This window comes from Anomalospiza imberbis, chromosome 5, assembly GCF_031753505.1.
Source record: "Anomalospiza imberbis isolate Cuckoo-Finch-1a 21T00152 chromosome 5, ASM3175350v1, whole genome shotgun sequence".
In the NCBI taxonomy this organism is placed as follows: Eukaryota; Metazoa; Chordata; class Aves; order Passeriformes; family Viduidae; genus Anomalospiza; species Anomalospiza imberbis.
The window spans coordinates 44,192,790-44,213,251 of record NC_089685.1 but is presented as its reverse complement, the minus strand read 5'-3'; the positions used below and the strand labels follow the sequence as shown (position 1 = coordinate 44,213,251).

At 40.5% G+C, this 20,462-nt stretch overlaps 1 protein-coding gene across 4 annotated transcripts; it reads left to right on the top strand.

The window, feature by feature from the left end:
• The first annotated feature begins 621 nt into the window (after nt 1–621).
• On the top strand, nt 622–19,129 carry USP44 (ubiquitin specific peptidase 44). Of its 4 annotated transcripts, none has more exons than XM_068190422.1 (6): nt 622–758; nt 6,288–7,796; nt 15,567–15,765; nt 16,232–16,340; nt 17,138–17,343; nt 17,728–19,129. In XM_068190422.1, exons 2-6 carry the CDS (start codon nt 6,369–6,371, stop codon nt 17,925–17,927), a joined length of 2,142 nt encoding a protein of 713 aa, XP_068046523.1. In that variant the 5' UTR covers nt 622–758; nt 6,288–6,368; the 3' UTR covers nt 17,928–19,129. The 4 variants fall into 4 exon arrangements, with proteins under 4 accessions (XP_068046523.1, XP_068046525.1, XP_068046522.1 ...); XM_068190424.1 differs by lacking the exon at nt 622–758 and adding an exon at nt 919–1,026 and having other exon boundaries at nt 16,262–16,340; XM_068190421.1 differs by lacking the exon at nt 622–758 and adding an exon at nt 919–1,026.
• The last annotated feature ends 1,333 nt before the right edge of the window (nt 19,130–20,462 follow it).

The window sequence follows — 20,462 nt, the reverse complement described above, 5'->3', positions numbered from 1 at the left end:
AGATGCATACAGATGGAATTACTAAGCATGAACAATTCCAATAAATATTTTGATTAGGCAACGCTATTTCTCGCTTTAAAGTTAGAAGTTTAAAACAGATTTGAAGCCTGGTGGCTTTATCTGTATACATTTTTTTATGAGCTTCTGAAAGCACCACGATAAAGTGACCCTGCAGACAAATGGAATTGTGCCTCTTGGCCACATTCTGCTAATACCACCTCAGCAGCCTCATCAGAAACAGAAAGAATGGGAATGCACTACTGGAGCAGAGTTGAGGCAACCAGGGCCTATAGATTTAAACATTTAAGCTGAAACACATTTTCTCTGATGACGCAACTAGAAACACAGAAACAGATGTGCGAGATTTTGATGCTGTCAAGAAAACATCCTAATGCATAACGGATCCAAAACAAGAAGGGGTGGTGGGTCTGAAATAACGGGTGAAAATGTAGGAAGTAAATCTGAACACCCACTCCTGGGGAGCCTAAGAGCCCGCTTCTTCCCGGCTGGGTACAGACCCATCTCAGGGCAAACAGGTGCCCCGCGGGCACGGCCCGGGCCCGCGGCACTTCCTCGACGCCTCGGGAACTGGCCCCCCTGCCCTTCCCACCGGGCTTCCCGCATCCGGCCCCGAGGGACCGGCCCGCGGGACCGGCGGGTGGGGGAGGCCGGGTGAGGTGGGAGGAGACGTGGGAAGGACTTCGGTTGCCTCTACAAATCTGGTGACAGACGCACCTTCGGCACATGGCAATGGGCAGGTGGGTGCGGGGCGGCGGCGGCAGGGCCCGGGGCGGTCGCGGGGGTGCGGATGCTGGGCTTGTGCGGGGATGTTGGCGGCGCTCCCCCGCCGCCGCCGCGCGTTTTCCCGCGGGCCCCCCGCCGCCCGCCGCGCTCCCCGCCTGGGCGGGGGTGTGGGGCGGGCGGGGGCGGCCCTGGCGGGGGCGGCCCCGCGCGGCACTGACGTCGCGGAGGGGCCGCTCCGAGGCGGCTGCGGCTCGGGGCGCCCAAGATGGCGGCGGGTGAAGGGTGCGTGCGGGACCGGCGGGCGGGAGCGGCAGTGGCGCGGCGCTGCCAGCCCGCCCGGGGCCGGCCTGCGCGGAGCAGGTGCCCGGCGGAGGGGAGCGCGGGGCGGGAGACACCGGCGCCTTTTCCTCGGGGAGGGACGGTAGCGGTGGCGCGGTGTTTGCGGAGGGCCACCTGAGGAGGAGGAGGAGGAGGTGCCCGCTGTCGCGGGGGCGAGCCGGGCAGGGCACGGCGTGGGGTCGGGGGAGCGGGACCCTGGGACCGGCCAACCCCGCCGGGCAGCAGGGGTTCGTTCAGCCGCCTTCCCGCCGCGTTCGGTGTGTGGCGGGGAACCCCTGCATGGGGCCCGTTGCCTTTCGCGTCCCTGAGGGGCCGGGAGGACGTCGAGGTGAGGGAGAGCGCGGGGAGGAGCGGAGGGCGGCGGTGAGCAGGGCCCGCTGCTCTCGGCTCCTGCCTGTTGTGGCCAGAGGCGAAGTCGCGTCATGTCGCGGAGCGCCGGGGAGCGCCGGACCTTCTGCGGGAACGGCCCCGCGGCACCGAGCCCTGGGCCAGCCTTGCAGGGATGTCCGAACTTGCAGGGGCTGTCAGAGCAGGAGCTGTCAGAGCAGTCGGAGATGCTCGATTTTCTAAACGAGATGAACTGCCAAGTGTCACTTCAGATCAGTAAGAAGTGCTGTGTTTTTCGTGCCGGTGTGAAAGTGCTTCAATCCGTGTTATTTCTTTATCGTCAAGTCTCCACTGCAGGGAACGCGCGGTTATTTGCAGTAGTAGACATCGAATGTAAAGCTATACGTGGTGTCCTGGGGTAAATGGCCACTTGTAGGCAGCACTGGATGTACATTCTTTAGGTGGTTAAAAAAAAAAAGAAAAAGAAAACAGAGCAAAAAAAGTTAAATGGCACGGCTCCAAAGAAAGGAGACTGGGAGGTTTCTTGTCAAAGGCTGTTCTGTTAGAAATCGGAAATAATTCACAAACTTTCTTTTTGAAGTCCTGCTTTGATTTCAAGTCTAAATTGTTACGCCTGCAGGACTGTAGTGCAGCTGGAGGTTATGCACGTAAGTGTTTCATCGAGTTGTTTTCTTAAAGAAAACTCCTTTAAACAAGCAGTAAAGCAGTACATTTGCCATCTAGTTACTGTATTTGTTATCTAAAACTTTGAGTTGTTGAAGTACCCATGATTCCTGTGTTTTCAGATATTCAGCAGGTACTCTGAACCTGATGAGAATCAATTGGTAAACGGTCATCTGATTTAAAAGCCAGAATATAAATGGGGCACAAGAGCACACACACGTGTGTATATAATTGTAAAATTCTGTATTGCATTTCTAGTCTAATGTTGGAGACTTCTCATTTATGTGTCAGGCAATTAATTACAGAAGTAGTGACTAAGGGTAAAATACAGCCTTTCATTTATATTTATAGTTATGTTTTATAAATTTAGCTGTGAAAATCACCCTTAAATTGTTTAAATTTTGATTTTTTTTTGGTATGGAACAGAAATGGAAGAAAATGGAAGAAAACCATCAATTTTTATGACTTCTAAGTTGGTTTTGGCATCAAGTGCTTTTTCAGCTCATTAATTACCCAAAAATGTACATTTTGCTAGTCTTTCTTGAGTGGAACAAAAGGAATGAATGTGTCAGTGAGGTTGAAATATGGTACAATAAATAAATCCTTTTCAATATATCTTTGTTTCTAGCTTATGAAAATTAGGTGCAAGAAAAAACTTGTGTGTATCTCTCTGTTTCCAGACAACTTAATGCTTCAATAGTACTATTCTATATAGAGTAGAAGTAGAGCCTAGTAGTTGTTATTTTGCTTACTGCTCAGGTCTGTGGTAAGAACACAGAGGGGGGCTTGATCTCTGAAGTGCTGGTCAACTAATTCAAAGTTTCTTTGTGTGTGTGCACAGAACTGAACCTCAGGAGAGAAGAATGCAGAAACTAGGGCTGAATAACTTCCTTTAGGGAATTTTAACATCGGAGCATTAGATTGTACTATTTTATTCCAGCTGCAGTTTTCAGGTGTGGGAATGAGTATGCAGTATTTTTCCTGTTTCTTCCATCATTGTCACTTCGCTCCTGTCTTTCACCCTGAGATCTTTTGCCAAGATTTGGTTCTAAGGTACGGTTTTTAAATGTTGTGGGCTAATGCAGTCTCAGTACTTCAAACATTCATTATGTCATTGTGCTGCTTGACATTCATCTGAAGTTTTCTTGGTCTCACTTTTGTACTCTGAGCTTTTTTTACAGTGTTTTCAGACATTGCTGTCCTTTTGACCAAACTGCATTTTGATTTCTTCACTTTTTTCCAAAGAAAGACTTCTCCCATACTAAGATATTTCCTCCCCCCCTCCCCCTTCCACCCTCTTTTCTCCACACATCGATGTAGGTGGGAAAATGTCATGCTGGCTTGGTTGCTGGTGGGGGAGCTGGGGCTTTAGGTTTTTCCCTTCGAGGTGCTGATCTTGTGCTTTTGTAGAATTGTGCTGCTTTTGCATGAAGAGCTTGAATGTGCAGTCCTGATTTACACAGTGGCTGTACAAAAATCAGTGGGCTGTTTTTGTCCTCAGTCTGATATCTGCTTACACTGAGGCATGTTAAGCAGTTTTAGTCTTGAGAATGATTTCAAGTGTAAAAAAAGTAATCTACTCATATAGTATTAAAAGGAAGGAAAAATAAGGCACAGGGTTTATGCAGAATCCAGGAAGAGTTGACCATTCAGATTGCTCTGACTGACAGCATTGCTGTGTGTCATAGCCCTGTGGGAAGGCAGGGTTTAGTGTTCTTTTCTGGTCTGCTGGAAAGGACTGTTACTAATATGTTATGCAATAGAATCTATATATGTTAGCCCAAACCCACAAAGATAAGTCTTGTTCCTTAAAATTTTCTCTACCACATTTAATTATTGCAGTACATTTTATATACATATTACTGTCCTGAATTTTATCAGTGTTACAAAAGTTCCAAAAGTTTTGCTATGGAAAAGAGGTTGTCAGACTAGAAGACATGAGATAATGCTGATGATCTTATTTATAAAGACAATATAAAAAGCAAACTTACTGTTTGTAAAAGAATATAATTAGCAGCCTGCAGATAAGATTGCCTTTTAGAAGGAATGAATGTTATGGGTCCAAGCAAGATGAAAGAGTTAAGCAAGTGTTACTTTTGTGATCTGTTGACCATAGCACACAAGAGATCTTGACCTCCCCTAATACACTGTGGCTGGTACTTGATCTGGGAGTTGCTGGATGGTTCCACAGAGGTCGTGGTGCCTGAAATTCTTTGGTGCAGTCAGTATAGACTGGAAACAACTCTTAGCCAGAATGAATGAGAGATTAATAGGGGCATGTAAAACTGTGTACAGATTTTAGTTTCTCTACAGCTGGTTCAAGCTTTTCTTCATTACAGAATAAATTCTATACAACACATGCAATGCTGGGTGCTGATTATGTGCTTAGAGACTTATTGCAGCTCTTTTGTTGGTATCTGTATTGTAACATTTTAAAAGGCACTAGCCATGGGCCAGTTAACCAAACGAAGCCATTTTTGGTTGAATCTTTTAATGACAGTTTTTATCAAAGTACCAGATGAAAATTAGAGCTTCTTTTCTAGCCATCAGCAACCTTTTACCTGTTTTCCTTCCTTAGTGGTGTCATGTCATTATACATTAGGATTCCCTCTAGCTAATGTTTATTTTACACTGAACATTTGTTCTATACTGAGTAACCTATTCAGTGTTTCAGAACTGTAGAAATTGATAAATATTAACATATAGGCTAATAACTGCAATACAGGTTTTTTTGGCTCTATCCAGAGTTGTGTAAATCACTCAGTACTGTTGTAGTATGGCTTATTTACCTGTAGAGCATAGAATCCAGGACCTTTATACTGTACAGCCTATGCTGGGCGCAGAGCATGTATTTGAAATGGCAAACTCATGTCACTTGGCATAGACTGAATATTTGACAAAGCCTTGAACTCCTCAGGTGAATTAATTGTTTCATCTGGAAAGCACTGTGTGTAATGCTACTGGTGCTGTGTGCTCTTTGGCCCTTCTGGTCAGTGATGTGGTGGGCACAAATGCCCCAGATCGAATGTAATCACTTCCTGATGCATCATAGCACTGTAATAATTTATCTCTAGATGTTATATCTTAACGAGATAGTCAAAATGGTGAAAACAAGAATGAATCACTGTCTCTTTAATTTTTTGCTAATCAGAGACTGTCTCTTTTGGGTAAATGCACCTTATAGGAGGAAGAAAAAACAGCAGTTTTGAACAAATAAATGCAACCATACAAACTTAGTAAAGGATATAAGCCAGTGCTAGCCAGATTTTTAAATTAACTTTTGAAGACCTGGATTAGAAAGTTTTTATAAAGTTTGTGGTAACTGATGTAGATACCTCCTGGTATTTCTGTTCTAAGAAATCAAGTTCTGCTTCGCTAAGTTACTCTTTCAGAGGTGTGAGGATGACGTGTTAAAATGTAGATATTTCAGATACACTATTGTAGAAATAGTATAATGGGGTTGACTGAGCACAGAGGGGCAGTGATTTAATTAAAAGGTATGGATTAATTAAGGGTTTGAGTTGTATAAAGCCTCATTTGTCTGAACTGTTGACACTGTGTAAACATAATAAATTTAAGTGAACTTTGCACTTCTGCACCTGTATGCTTAGGGGTAGAATTAATAGGGGAATTTTGGAATCTCAGAAGGGTTTGAGTTGCAAGAGACCATAAAGATCCTGTAATCCAATCCCCTGCTGTGTGGAGGGACACCACCAATTAGATCCAGTTGTTTAAAGCACTGAGCAGTTCTAGGGATGGGGGCATCCACAGCTTCTCTGAACACTGAACAGCCTTTCCCACTCTAAGTTGCTTTTGTATCCAAACTCTGCAACAGCATCTTTTAACAAAATCATTGCCCCTTAATAAAAAAAAAATAAAAATAAAAAAAAAAAAAAAAAAAAAAAAAAAAAAAAAAACTAGGCCTAAAGTGTAGCTACTATGCTTCAGTCCAGAGCCACAAAGCACTGGGAATATAAACAGTGCTATGCAGGCAATTTAGTGTGAATGTGGAACTGCTGTTGAAGGTGTTGAGTGTGTGTGTGGCTCCACATGACTGATTTCTTTCATATGTTTGGTAGGACTCAGCTAGATGATGATAGTGGTCTTCATCTTAATATGAATTTGGTACACTGTCTCCTGTAAAAGGGATACGGTTGGGTATTTATTAACTATAACTTCCTTTTTTTTTTTAGTTGCAGATTGAAATATGAGGGGCAGAAGATAGTTTGGATTTTGTGTTTTGCCAGCATATCTCTGCAATTTCAGTTTTAACAATGGATAAGTGTAAGCACGTAGGACGTCTGCGACTGGCCCAAGATCACTCCATTCTCAATCCTCAGAAATGGCATTGCATGGACTGCAATACTACAGAATCTGTGTGGGCGTGCCTCAGCTGCTCACATGTGGCATGTGGAAGATACATCAAAGAGCATGCACTAAAGCACTTTCAGGAGAGCAGCCACCCAGTGGCATTGGAAGTTAATGAGCTGTATGTTTTCTGCTATCTCTGCGACGATTATGTTCTCAATGACAATGCAACTGGTGACTTAAAACTCTTGCGGAGTACGTTAAGTGCAATCAAGAGTCAAAACTATGACTGCACTACTCGAAGTGGGAGGACTTTGCGTTCTATGGGTACCAGTGATTATTCCTACCTTGCACACGGTGGTGCCCAAGCCATGCTTCAGAATGAAGACAGGATGTTCACAGCTCTCTGGCACCGACGGCGTGCAGTCCTTGGCAAAGTATTCAGATCGTGGCTTGAGTTGACACCTACTGGAAAAAGGATTTTAGAAGAAGAAAGACGTCAAGAAGAAGCAGAGCTAAGAAAGGACAAAGCTAGGAAGAGAAGACAAGAAAGAAAACGTGAGTTGAAAGCAGAGATGGAAAAGATGCCTCCAAGAAAGAGCAGTCGTTTACAAAATCAGATGAGAATGTCCTCAAAACCAGAATCCTGCCCTCAAAAAACATCACAGAATATGGAATTTTTGTCAGAGTTAAAAGAAACATATACCTCAGAAGAACTGAGATTGAAAAAAATAAGTGACTCTCCAATTAAACGAAGGCCTACAGTGACTCCTGGAGTAACAGGACTGAGAAACCTGGGAAACACATGCTATATGAATTCTGTCCTGCAGGTATTAAGTCACTTACTTATTTTTCGAGAATGCTTTTTAAAGCTTGATCTCAACCAAACTCAGGAACTGCTGGCAACAGCAACCAATGGTAAAACAAGATCTTCATCTAAACACCTGTCAATAGCTGCCTCAACATTACACGTGAATGAGAACCAAGAGAAAGTAAAGGGATCATATTCTGTAAGGCGGCCTAGTTTGTCCTCTGGATTAAGTGGAGGAGCATCAAAAAGTATGGAACTTATTCAGACCAGGGAGCCCAGTTCAGAGCATATTTCTCTCTGTCATGAGTTGCATACTCTATTCCAGGTTATGTGGTCTGGCAAATGGGCTCTGGTGTCTCCTTTTGCTATGCTTCATTCTGTGTGGAGACTAATTCCAGCCTTCAGAGGGTATGCCCAACAAGATGCTCAGGAATTTCTCTGTGAACTTTTGGATAAAATACAGCAGGAACTGGAGACTACAAGGACCAGATACCCAGCTCTCATCCCTGCTTCTCAAAGAAAACTTATAAAGCAGGTTTTGAATGTGGTTAACAACATTTTTCATGGACAGCTCTTAAGTCAGGTATGTTTTATGATTACTTTTTTTAAGGTGTCTAATGATTTATAGTTCTGGATTTACTCTAGTCAGTCAGGGATGGACATACTTCAAAGGTTTATACATTTTATAACTGTTGAGGGGGGATGGTGAGGATATATTACACCGTTTCAGAAGAAATATTGCACAGTTTCAATAGAAGCCACCCTGTAGCCCTCCCACTACCAAAAACAAGGCCATTCAATCCCAATACACCTGTTAATCATTTGGTATTTTAAAACACACCTTTCCACCTACTGAGAAATACTTGTATTTGCTGTTAAGCACCAGCTCATTTGAAGGAATGAAGAATTTGCAATTTCAAGTATCTGGCTTATCACTATAGTGCTACTAGATAAAAGGTGTTAAGGAAGGTTAATCTAGTGTAAGTAGAAACTGATTAGGTAATGCATATCAAACAGGATATTATTTCACTAAATAGCTTGAATTTGAGATTGATTACCAGTGAGTAATTGCATGTCATGATTTTATGTACAGAAATGCTAATGCGTCTTTTCTATTGCAACACAAAGATACAGAAGGCTCTGTCAACACAGGAACCAATTTTGTGGGGTGGAGGCAATGGTGGTTTTCCTTCTTTCTGCATGACTCCTTTTTTTTCCCCTACTTCTCAGCTCCTTGTTAAGTATTTCAGTGTGTTCACTACTATTATACATATCCCAACAGTGTGTATGAATGTCTGAATACTGACTGAACAAACAAATGCTTGTTTCAGTTGAATTAATCTAAAAACTAACCACATTGCAGCAGGAACAGAAGTTGGGAAATTCCTGGCTCCTGGAATGGATCTGTAGTATACATGAATATGTTAACTGAGGGAGTGTGGAAGCATTTAATGAATATTGTGTGTAAAGAAAAGGTTTAACACAAAAATGTCTGTTCCTGGTATTCTATTTGATTGATGGTTTAATGTTATAACATGTAAAACTGCAAATCCAAGTGGTTTTTGACTAAGGTAGGATTGTTTACTGCTACCATCCCTGTAAACTCCCAGGGTTGTTTGCAGCATATGTCAGCCCTCAGTCATTTTAGATTTTGTGAAACTACTGGAAACTGCTAGATCTATCAATAAATCTGGATCACCAGCTACCTTCTGCCTGGCTCAGAGTACAAGCACTTCTGTGCCATACTTCCTTTCCTTGGGTACTACATATCTTGTATCAGTGTTGCACAACTGGAAATATTTAGTATATTATGTCATTAAATAATGAGATTTTTGTTTGAAAATTCCATTCCTCTCCAAAATAACAATTTTGCCAGCAAAATAAGGTTATTTTTTCAGGAATAGTGACAAGGTTTGCTTGGGTTGCAAGCCTCCTTACAGGATTCATTTCTTTAGTAAGAATTTTCAAGGCTCTAAAGACACAGCATCATTTCAGCAATAACTACTTTCATATATTTTTAGCTTTATATGGAGAGATTTGTGACTAGAAACCCTCCCACCTTCCTGAGACCAGGGGAGGAGTAATGAGAATTCACTAGTGAGTAAACTAAAGCAAACAAAACAAAACCAATACCGATACAAAACAAACAACAAAAAAGTTCTCACTTCCACACTATTGAGTAAACCAGAAAGGGAATTAAGCAGTTTTGAGGTATTCTGTGACTTCTGTGACTACATACAGCTCTTACTGCAGCTGCTCCATGTCTGTGTGCAGAATACAGCCTTGAGCAACTCAAGAATGCCTGAAGTGAGAGGAGCAAGAAAAAGAGTATTGAGGCTGTTATCCAGTAATTTCTCCCTGGCTCATTAGGCAATTCCCACGGACTGTTCAACACTTTACCCCTCCCAGTGTTCCCTTGGTCTTCTGCCACTCCTTTTTTTTTGTTTTAGTCTTCACTTGTGGTTTTGAACGTGATAAATATTATAAGGAAAAGATAAGCCCTGAAGATTTAAATTCCTTTCTTGTAAAATATATTCAGGTCATTTTAATTATTTAGTCCCTGGTGTTTGCACATGGAAAGATGAACTCTAAAAACTCTGTTAGGCAGTTATTTTTCTTTCCTCAGTAGGATTCCTACATCATGATTTCACTAGGCGTTTGTCAGAACTGCTTTAATGAAGTTAACAAAAAAGACAAGAAAACACCCATGCTGTGCTGGTAAAAGCCCCAAACTTCGTGCTATGTCATCACATCCTGGGCAGTGTTAGCTCTTGAAAGCAATGAGTGTACGTTTAGTCCTGACAGGCTTAACTTTATCTATCTACAAGATAAAGTAATACTGTGATAAAAATAGCAATAAAAATAAATATGTACTGCTGTGACAGTATTACAGTTTCTCTCTAGAAGATTAATGGAGCTGTTCCTAGCTGCCCTTATTAAAAATAAGACAGGATTTTATTCTAGCATGTTAAGTTACATCTTACTTCATTGAAAAAAGGGAATTGGGAACTGTGTTTCTGTGTGCAGTTGCCTTTCATTTTAGACCCCCTGAAACATTACCATGCCTACTGGCCCTTTGTACAGAAAATATAAGTTCAAGATACTTGATTCTGTGAGAGACTCTAGTGCCATGAAATCAATCTTCCTTACCTTCAAACCTCAGAAATACTATGAACTACTCTTGATGATATACAGAGGATCCCTTACAGTGCTGATAAGCTATGTGTTTACTTAGGTATCACATTACTTTCACATGTGCAGCTCAACTTTTTCCCCCTTCTTCTAGTTCAAATTTAACTTGAAGGGAAGTCATAATCCTGAGTTGCCATCCATGTGTTGCTATTGAAGTGCTGCCGGGTTCAACACTAACTGAATTTAGTATCTAAAATTAATAAAACAGAGAATTGAGTGTTTGAGAATCTTATGCAGATTACTTTTTGATAACTAGAAAAAGTTTCGGGTGATGTCAAAACAATATGAATGTTTTATATTTGTTTTTGTTTTGCTATTTTCTCAGCTGATTTAAAGTAAGTTTTTTTCATCTACTGCTTGAAATATTTTACTATTTTATGGAGTAATAGACTAGGTAATAGTTAACTCCAGGGATAGCATGAGCAAATTGCCTCCACTGGGACTCTGAGGAGATCTCAATATGTCTATTAAAATCCTAGATGTTTTCAATCCCTCAGTGCTGGTACTCTTGTGGAAAGTACTTACTGTCTCCTGTCCTCAGTCATTCAATGAGAAAGGAGAAACTACTGTGCTATGAACTCATGTGGCAGTGGTAAACTGACCCACACTGGCTCACAGATCTCTAAAGTACACTTCAAGAGCTCAAGTATGTTAGCTGTTGTCTCAAGAGTTTTTTGGCTTGTGTTTTTTTTAAATGGTACCAACTAAATACCACAGTATGCAACAATTTTTAAAGTATCTTTATTTCAACTTTGTCCATATTAAGCAAGGAAGGGGACAGGTGTGTTTCTAAAAATCCAGAAACTGAAATAACAGATTATTTTTGTGTGTGCCACATGTACTCAGAAATCATATGAGCAGAAATTCTTGTACAAGGATAAAATCCACCTTGAGCTTCCTTCTCTGGCTGAACAGTCCCAGCTCTCGTGCCATTTCCCCATATGTCAGATATGTCCAAGGCCTTTCATCATCTTCCTGGTCCTTTGGTGGACTCAGTCCAGCATATCCATGTCTCCCTTTTTCCTGAGCACTGGACCCAGCACTTCAGCTGTGTGGGAGCTGAGAAGAGGGCAGGGATCACCTGCCTGGACCTGCTGGTGATGCTCTGCTGAATGCAGCTCCAGAGGCTGTTGGCCTTCTTTGCCATAAGGGCATATTACTGGCTCCTGGACAGCTTGTCCCCCAGGTCCTTCTCTTCCCACCCAGCCTGTACTAGTGCCTGGATGATTCCTGTAGAGCTGCATAACGGCCCTGTCCCATTCCCACTGGGTGGCAGTGCCCCCAGCCAGCCTTACCAGCCACTCCTCCTGCTTTGTGTCATCTGCAGACTTCTCAGAGTTCAGAAGAATTGGCTCCAATATTTTTTATAGCAATGCCTGATAGGAACTAGCTTCTGATACCTCTAAGCATGCTTAAAACTTCCTAAGTAGTTTGATTACTTCCTGATAATTTTTAAGGTGGAATCTGAGCAAAATGCTTCCCCCTGCTCCTGCTCAGCACGGCAGAGTAACAGTATGCAGTGATCAGAGAAACGGATATGCCAGGTCTCAAGGAGTGAAGTAGGTTCTAACCAGTGTAGTATGTAAACTAATCTTAAAGCATATTTCAGGATAGATTGTCTGAGAAAAGGGGAAATGTGATGTTTGAGTTGTTTGAAAGCTTTCAGTTTTGGGTAGTATGCTGTGAGTTAGAGTTTGGGGGAGAATGCTGAGGGTGATCCGTGTACTGCTGAGTATTAAGTCTCCCACTGACTGGACCCTTCGAAAGACAGAACTTCAGGCCAGTAATGGGATGATTTGCACTTAAACCAGTTGATGTCATGCATACTAATTTCTATATTTTGGTGTTAGTCTTTGTGCTTTTATATTTAGCCTGACCTACAAAATGATTGTCAAGTTGTTTTCCAACTAAATGAAAGTAACATTTAAAATTAATCTATAAGATGCCATTGAATCACAGACTGCAGTTACGTGTGGTTACACTTTATGTTATTCTGCTAAACAGATAAAGATAATTTTGAGTATACTGTATGCTTATCACTACAAAGTTCAGTTGGGTTTTTTTTATGCTGACAGTCATATGAATTCTGCATTTTAACTGTATTCCAGAGATGCCCTTCCATTACTTTCTGTGCAAAAATTGAGTTACTAGTCATTATATATAGATCTCATCTAGTGAAAGCACAAAAATTGAACTGGCTGTTTTACTCTTCTTAAAAACGACAAAGGAAGAAAAAGAGTTTGGGCAGAGGTGGTTAAGCGTTTTCTTTCTTCCATGCAAGTGCATGGCATATAGGCAAAACAGTTGACGATGAAGTTGGCTTTTTCTGCAGCAATATGTTAACTGTTTTCTTTGGATGCATTTACACTGAATGCGGTCCAGGGCAGTGGCTGTTCGTTATGATATTGTGGCCACAATGATGCTTGTCTGCGTAGTCTCCGTGCTTGGCTTGAATCAAGCAATTTGATCCAGCTCTTTGCAGTCTGGCCTTTGGCCCATGATTGAATACTAAGCTTTAACCAAACAATTGTATTTAGTACCCATGTTTCAAGGCATGAGAGGCTGGTCAGGGCAGAACATAAGGTAGAGATTTCAGACTAGTTAAAATCTGTAATTTATTTTGCTCTAATGTGAACTTTTCATTTGCTTTGCTATAAATGACAATATTAAAGCTTCTTATAATAGCAATTCTGAATTATAATGGGAAGGTGGAATCAAACTCTGAATTTATGAAGTATAATCATAGAGATAGACATCTCAGATTGCTAGAGTGGACTCACTTCCCTATTACTGTTGTGCATACTTATACTATACAAAGTTACATTGGATAAATGCATAAAGTTTTTGCCGTGTGAGTTCATGTTTGGGGTTCATTTTGCGTTTTATAAAATCTCATCTCAATCAACTTTTGAACAGTTTTTACAATTTCTGCCCCTCTCATGGAGAAAGAAAATCTGGGTTGCACTGTGTGAATGATAATGGAGTTTGAGATAAAGGAGTCCCATTTAGGACAGAAAGAAGAGTGATGGGAATGTCATGAAGCCAATGCCAGTGGATAGGCCAGTGCAGATGAATTCCACAGAAGGCTGGGAATCCTCCTGCTTTTTGAGTAAGCCAGTTGGTAAGCGCAGGCCTGGCTAAGAAAAACACTTCCACCGTTCTTACAGCCGTGCTTGGCTGTCCTTTACCACCACGTCCAGGAGCAGTGAGCGCTCAGGGGCTGATGGGCTTGCCTGGGTGTGTCGGTTGCAGCGCTGTTGGCAGATACAGAAATCCCAGAGTTTAACTCTGCTGCAGTGAGGACTGGCTTGGATTTGAGGAAATAAGTGTAGCTGTGTATGAGTGTAGGGTTTTGTCCCCACAAATCAGCTTTGCTCACAGTTGCATGATGAGATGAGAAGCAGATTTATTGCATCTGTTTGTGTTCTTCAGCTTTTTTGACTGACAAAAATTGGAAGCTGGGTCTATTATTCATGTCTTTTTCTCTGGGATAATACTCATTAGCTAGTTGGGAAAGAAGATCTTAACCTAGATTATTAATATAAAACACTAAATTTAAAACCTCAGAATGTGTTAAAATTATCTGTATTGAAGTCATATGTGTTCTGCATCCTGAGTGCCTTAATCTTAAGTGTGCATTTATGCACAACAAATTCTTACATAACTCATCATTAAATAAACTTTTGGCCCAACAAAATTACTCATTTGTACAGCAGAATTTTATTAGTCATTCTGGATTTAAGCTGGAATATGATTGAACTGTGGCCAAACATACCATTTTGTTTCCCATGTCTAAATTTCAACTCTGAATTGTTAATAATTTGTGGCTTTGAAACACTGCCAGATATTAGCACTTGCAAAAGATGCACCTGACAGTGTAAATTAAAAGAATCTTCTATTTTCTGCCATGTAAGTTTGAAGTTTTGTTTTCTAAGAACGAGGCAGTGGCATTTTCATCTTAGAACTTAAAGCAGTTAACAGCTTTCCTAACTGCACTGCAGAATGTTCATGCTGGGACACAAATCCACAGGTGCACTAGGTGGCTAATGCAGAGATGGAGTATAAGCTGTTGCAGCTACTGAGTGCAGTTACAAGAACACCTAGGGGGAAGATACCATGAGGTGACAGATAGGTCCTTATATAAATGATCATGAAATACCAAAGCAGGGTGAATAATTACCTAACAGCAAACCTTCAGAGGAAAACATAGGAGAATCTGAACAAAACCGAGTGTACTTTCACACTTGTGTAGGCTTACTAACCAAACTGAAGGGAACAACACTGAATTTATGTAGAACGGCAGCAGTATAAAGGGGTCCCTGTGAAGTAACTATCTTTGGACGTCACATGAATTTTCATTCCTTTGTTACTGTGTCTTTGCATTAGTTGTTCCGAACAACTTGTGGTATTTTCCTAAATAGGAAGCGTGCAACACCTGATGTGTTGTCTTTCCAGCTTAGACAAGCTACTGCTTTTAACTTATTTTCCTATGTATTGAATGTTATAATAAATTAATTGTCTCCTGCTGTAGTATCTGCATTTTCCAGGTTGACTCACTTCATTTCTTTACATTTTATTTATGTTGATTTACTGCTTGTCCTTTCCCTAGTGTGACGATGGATCCACTTACTGAAAGAAGAAATAAATTATTTTTACCTGTTAATTTTTCTTTGAAGAAGTGTGCTTCCTAATCCAGGCTTCCCTGGAAGACTTACAAAGTAAGAAGGATATGACTTTAAAATCCCCAGCTGTTACTTTTTTTTTCTTTGTGTGTATGTGTGTGGTTTTGATTTATTTTGATTTATTTTTAAATTAACCTATATTATAATTTCTCATGCAAATTTTCCTTTTGGAGAAAAGACTGCTGAGACTTCACCAGCTTCTTTCTTTTGGACAGTCCCAGACAGAATATTTTGACTTTGTTTTTGTTTCTCAGTAAAACATAAGAACGCTTACTTGTTTGTGGTAACAGTTTTGGACATGCTGCTTCAGAGAAAAGACATTAGGTGTATCATCTCTGTTGTTAAATGACTTTGTCTTGTCTTTGCTTACCCTCGGTTATCTCTAGGAAAAAGAATCTCTTTTTAGAGCTGTGTTGCGGTACATGTTTAGCAAAGTACATTTTTGAGTGTAAGCAGCTGCTGAAATATCTGTTTTACAGGTTACATGTCTTGCCTGTGACAATAAATCAAATACCATAGAACCTTTCTGGGACCTGTCCCTGGAGTTTCCCGAGAGGTATCACTGCAATGGCAAGGAGATGTCGTCTCAGTATCCATGTCTGCTGACAGAAATGCTGGCCAAGTTTACAGAAACTGAAGCTTTGGAAGGAAAGATATATGCATGTGATCAGTGCAACAGTGAGTAAAGGCAGTATGTACTCATGCATATGTTTTCTGTGTAAAATATAAACTGACAGTGCAAGTATAGAAGTCTTAAAAGTATTTTGCAAACAAAGACCTTTTCTTATGTCCTGGTGTGGTCACTTGACAGCTGTTACTTGCCCCTAGAAGATTAAATTGGTCAAAAGATGTTTTGAAGTGTGATGCTTCATTTAGATACAATCTCATGACACATTAATGGGGTTTCTGGTACTCCCAGCTGAAGAAGCCATCACCTTTTTATGGTGATTAATGTAAGTGGCCACAAGTATTTTTTACTTGCACTGTAGAGTAATCATTGCAAAAGGGCTCTCAGAGCATATCCTTTTTAAGGAGGCACATACCGCAAATATTTAGGTCCACACAAATTCTGTGGATAAATCTTAGACTGAAATACAAGGCTGTTACCAAGATTTGTTTTGTGTAACTGTGTGTTTGACCTCAGCAAAACGAAGGAAGTTTTCTTCTAAACCAGTTATACTCACAGAAGCTCAGAAGCAGCTTATGGTGTGTCGACTACCTCAGGTTCTCAGATTACACCTTAAACGTTTTAGGTAAGTAGTACCTCAAGAAAAAGTGTTGCAAATTGACAGATTCAGTCTTGCTCTACCATTGCTTAGGATCAATGTTTTTCAGCATCAGTTTCATTTCCCTTTACTAGTGTGGTGAGAAATAGTTACTAGAAACTTATTTTTCTCGTTCACTTAAAACATCAGTAAGATATGTTACAAGTATAAGCTTTAACTTTTAACTTTTTGGATTTCAGATACTTGCTACTTCAGAACCAAAATTATTTTATCCTTGTTTTCAGCCAAAACCTACTAACATTGCTCTGAACTCTATTGGTAAAAATTAATCTTGTGGTAGAGTAGGATGCTCATAATCACTAATGCACAAAACTAGACTGTATTCAGTGGAAGTCTCAGATAACCTTCCTATATCCAAATACATAAATACATTTAGCCTCAGAGAAGGGAAGTGGACACTGCATCTCTGTGAACTCATAGCCCAACATTAGTACTGTCTGTCCCTCGTAAAAAGGAAACTGAAAATGAGATAGAATAAATGAGAAATACCAAAGAGGTATAACAGGTGGGAAATACTTCCTACTCACCACTGCACAGATCTTAAGATAGGTGTTTCAGAAGATGAGAACAGTAGGTACCATAGACACATTTAAAAGGCCTTGAAATAAAGAAGTGAAAGAGGAAGCTTAGAAAAAAACCCCAAACCCTAGCATTTATTTTGTGCACAGAATAATAGTGAAAATATGTTTTGTTCAAACATAATTCAGAATGCTGTGCTTTTTCCTTAAAAAAACCATCAGTTTTCATTTGATTTAACTTTCCAGGTGGTCAGGACGCAATCACCGTGAGAAGATTGGTGTACATGTTAGTTTTGATCAAATGCTAAACATGGAGCCTTATTGCTGCAGGGAATCCCTCAAGTCTCTCCTGCCTGACTGCTTCATCTATGACTTGTCCGCTGTGGTAATGCATCACGGGAAAGGATTTGGCTCAGGGCACTACACTGCCTACTGCTACAATTCTGAAGGAGGTAGGAACCAGCTGGGAAATGAGCAGTGATGGAGAAAGGGGTGTTCCTAATTCTAAACTGATACAAAGAGTGTCTTTTCTCAAAAGCAAAAGGGAATCAATTATAGCTGATCTGCCTGAAGTGAGAAGCTCTGTAGACCAACAGTTCAGTTTTTGTATTCCCTTGTTAAATGTGTTCTAGCTATAAACTCTCTTGTAAATCTGAGGAAGCTAAGCTAGGCTTTTAAAACATTGAGGTAAAGAAACGAGATCAACTGAAACAGTTTAGTATTTGTACACAACTCATTAAATGGGACCAAACACTAATTAATTATTAAATATGATGCAATTACTTAAAATCAGTGTCCTGATGACTTTTTTGTTCTGGTATATTTCCTTATTGTAGGATTTTGGGTACACTGCAATGACTCGAAACTCAACATGTGCACTATGGAAGAAGTATGCAAGGCTCAAGCCTACATTTTGTTTTACAGCCAACGACTTACTCAGGCAAATGGACATGGCAGAGTCCCTTGTCCTAGCACAGCTGAAAGTCAGCAGCACACAGAATTAGCTGGCTGTTCCATGGACAACAGTAGCAGCTAATCCAAAGCCAGTTAACTGTGTGTACGGTAAAAGGTTTAAATTGTTGTAACTCTGTATGTTTAAAAGGAAGTACAGTATTGTACTTTTTCAATGTTTATATAGTTTTGTATTAGTTGAAGTACTCTTTACAATGGTTAGCAAAAGTTTTTATTGACAATAAGTAACTTTCAAAGTACCTAGAATTTCAATACAACTATTTTTTTAAGGAAGAGATTGCTATGTGCATTTAACTTTTACCTCAGGCTATTTTTTAAGCTGGTTTTGTATTTTGATAATATTTTTGAATTGGTTTAGAAAATTTACTTCAATGGGCAACTGATATTTGTCTGGTTAATTTTCTGTATATGCTTGTGTACATTTTATAGTATAGTTCTAATGATACAGTGATTCTTACTGTCTTGCAGGAATTGCTACTAGGTCTTAGAATATTGACATTCACCAGCAAGAAATGTTAAAACATGTCAGATAGTAACTGAATTTTTTGTAGGCAACTTTCTGTGAAATTATTTTGCAAGCTTGAATGGCTACACTGAAGATACATTGATAGAATTTCTTAAAATCTGAACTTGAGGAAATAGAGCATGAAGTTATTTTCATGTAAGTATGTAAAAGGACTGTTTAATATCACAAGAATGTATCTTTACCAAGACTTGCATGTTTTAGCCTTAACAAACCTGACAACTTAAAGCTCAAGTGCCAAATTCAAAGTAATTCAACAACCAGGGGCTTTTTTATTACAAAAAATTTATAAGTTTTTTAAACAAACAAGTAAAAAACTCAGTAACCCCCCCAACAATAAAACCACACTCACTCACCCCATTGTCATTGCTACAAGAACATTATTGTCCCTTTTCTTGAATTGGACCAGCTTACTTTAAGCTGCAGCAAGCATTGTCTGTCTCAGTCATCCCTGAACAAACAGCTGATGAAAAGCAGCTGCAATGTTTGCATGAAAGCATTCTCAGTCTGGTTTCATTACCCACAACTGCTGTACCGTATACTACATGGTCCTACCACTAGCATTAACAGAACTGTGCAGTGAGGAGAATTTAACAAGCGGGAATGATCAATCCTCCACATACAGTAGTTAATGCCAATTAAATTTTAGTAGTGAAGTTATTTTGTGTAAGTCCTATGCAAATTGTTACCTCATCTTCTGTGAAGTTTATACCTCAATAAAATGCCTTGATATGGACAGAAAAGTGTGTGTGTACTGGAATAAATTCCTACATTATCATTACATTTTAAAAAATTAGTTTTAGATTTTGTCTAACAGGAGTGAAGGTGTTAACTATACTACTGCTTTGGCCATCTGTCAGTGATTTAACAGCTGGTTTTGCTATAATTTCTGTTTCTGAAAGATGCCATATTATAGCAAGCACATAGCAGCCTCAGATCTCAAACTTCTTGGTCTTGTGCTCATCCTAATTAAGTGTGCAAAACAGTTCATGTGCTGGTTTGGGGAATTTTTTGGTTGATTAGGTTTTTTGTGGTTTTGTTATTTTTTTTTTTTTTTAGCCAAAAGCCACGTGCTGAAGTGAGTGATCTGACAAATGTACTTGTTAAGGCTGTTCAGTCTTTCAAATACTTTCCTCTGCTGTCCTGGCTGGTGAGGAAATGCATGTAATTTAAACACCTTTTTCTACTTACAGGTAGTTCAGAAAATTTGCCTTTTAGGCTTCTGATACTTTTTCTTCCTCCAAGCACATCTCTTAGGAGATCCATAGAGGTCTTCAGAGACTCAAGCATTAACAGAAGACTCTGTCTTTGGACATGTAGAGAGCAACTTGGATGTGAGAGTTAATTAGTCTCAATCATCACAATTAAGCACATACACAAGTCCCTTAGAAGGAATCTTACCCTGTCCCCTTTACTAGAAAGATTGCCTAAGCTGTGCTTCAAGCTATTCCCCTGCATTGCAGCAAAGATTGCTAAGTCTCAAGTCTTTCTCTGAAAGACATCTTTAGCTCTGAAAAAGCAAATCCAGCTTTCTTCCATTGCTCCTCTTGGATAGAACAAGAGAAGAGGAGGAGAAAGAGTCCAAGTCCTCCTAATCACAGCAGTGGGGAGGGTAGAGATGATTAGTGCAGTCCATCACAAAGATGAGGTAATTCAGGTGCTCTTCTTCACAGCTTCTGCTTCAGTTCTTAATACTTAACTAGTTCAGGTAGTTACCCAGATTAAGGCTGTTGGCCTCCCTTGCCATAAGGGCACGTTACTGGTTTGTGGACAGCTTCCACCCCAGGTCCTTCTCGGTGCAGCTGCTTCCCACCCAGCCTGTGATTCCTGCCCAGGAGCAGGAGTGGGGATTCCCTTTGTAGAGCTGCATGAGGTTCCTCTTGTCTCATTTCCTGGGCCTTTCCTGCTCCCCTTGTGTGGCAGTGCCCCCAGCTGGCCTATCAGCCACCCCTGCAGCTTTGTGTCATCTGCAAATTTGCTGAGAGATCGCAGGGATGCAGCACACAGGCCAAAGCAGCCTCACTTTAAACTGAAAAATAGTAACAGTTTATAGTCCCAGGTGGTAAGTGATTTATG

What these genes read in the sequence shown, in the direction of transcription:
- USP44 (XM_068190422.1), top strand. Translation starts at nt 6,369, where the DNA reads ATGGATAAGTGTAAGCACGTAGGACGTCTGCGACTGGCCCAAGATCAC. An exon ending in ATGGACAGCTCTTAAGTCAG is followed by an intron (nt 7,797 to 15,566) that starts GTATGTTTTATG and finishes TCTGTTTTACAG; the next exon opens with GTTACATGTCTTGCCTGTGA. An exon ending in CTGCTACAATTCTGAAGGAG is followed by an intron (nt 17,344 to 17,727) that starts GTAGGAACCAGC and finishes TCCTTATTGTAG; the next exon opens with GATTTTGGGTACACTGCAAT.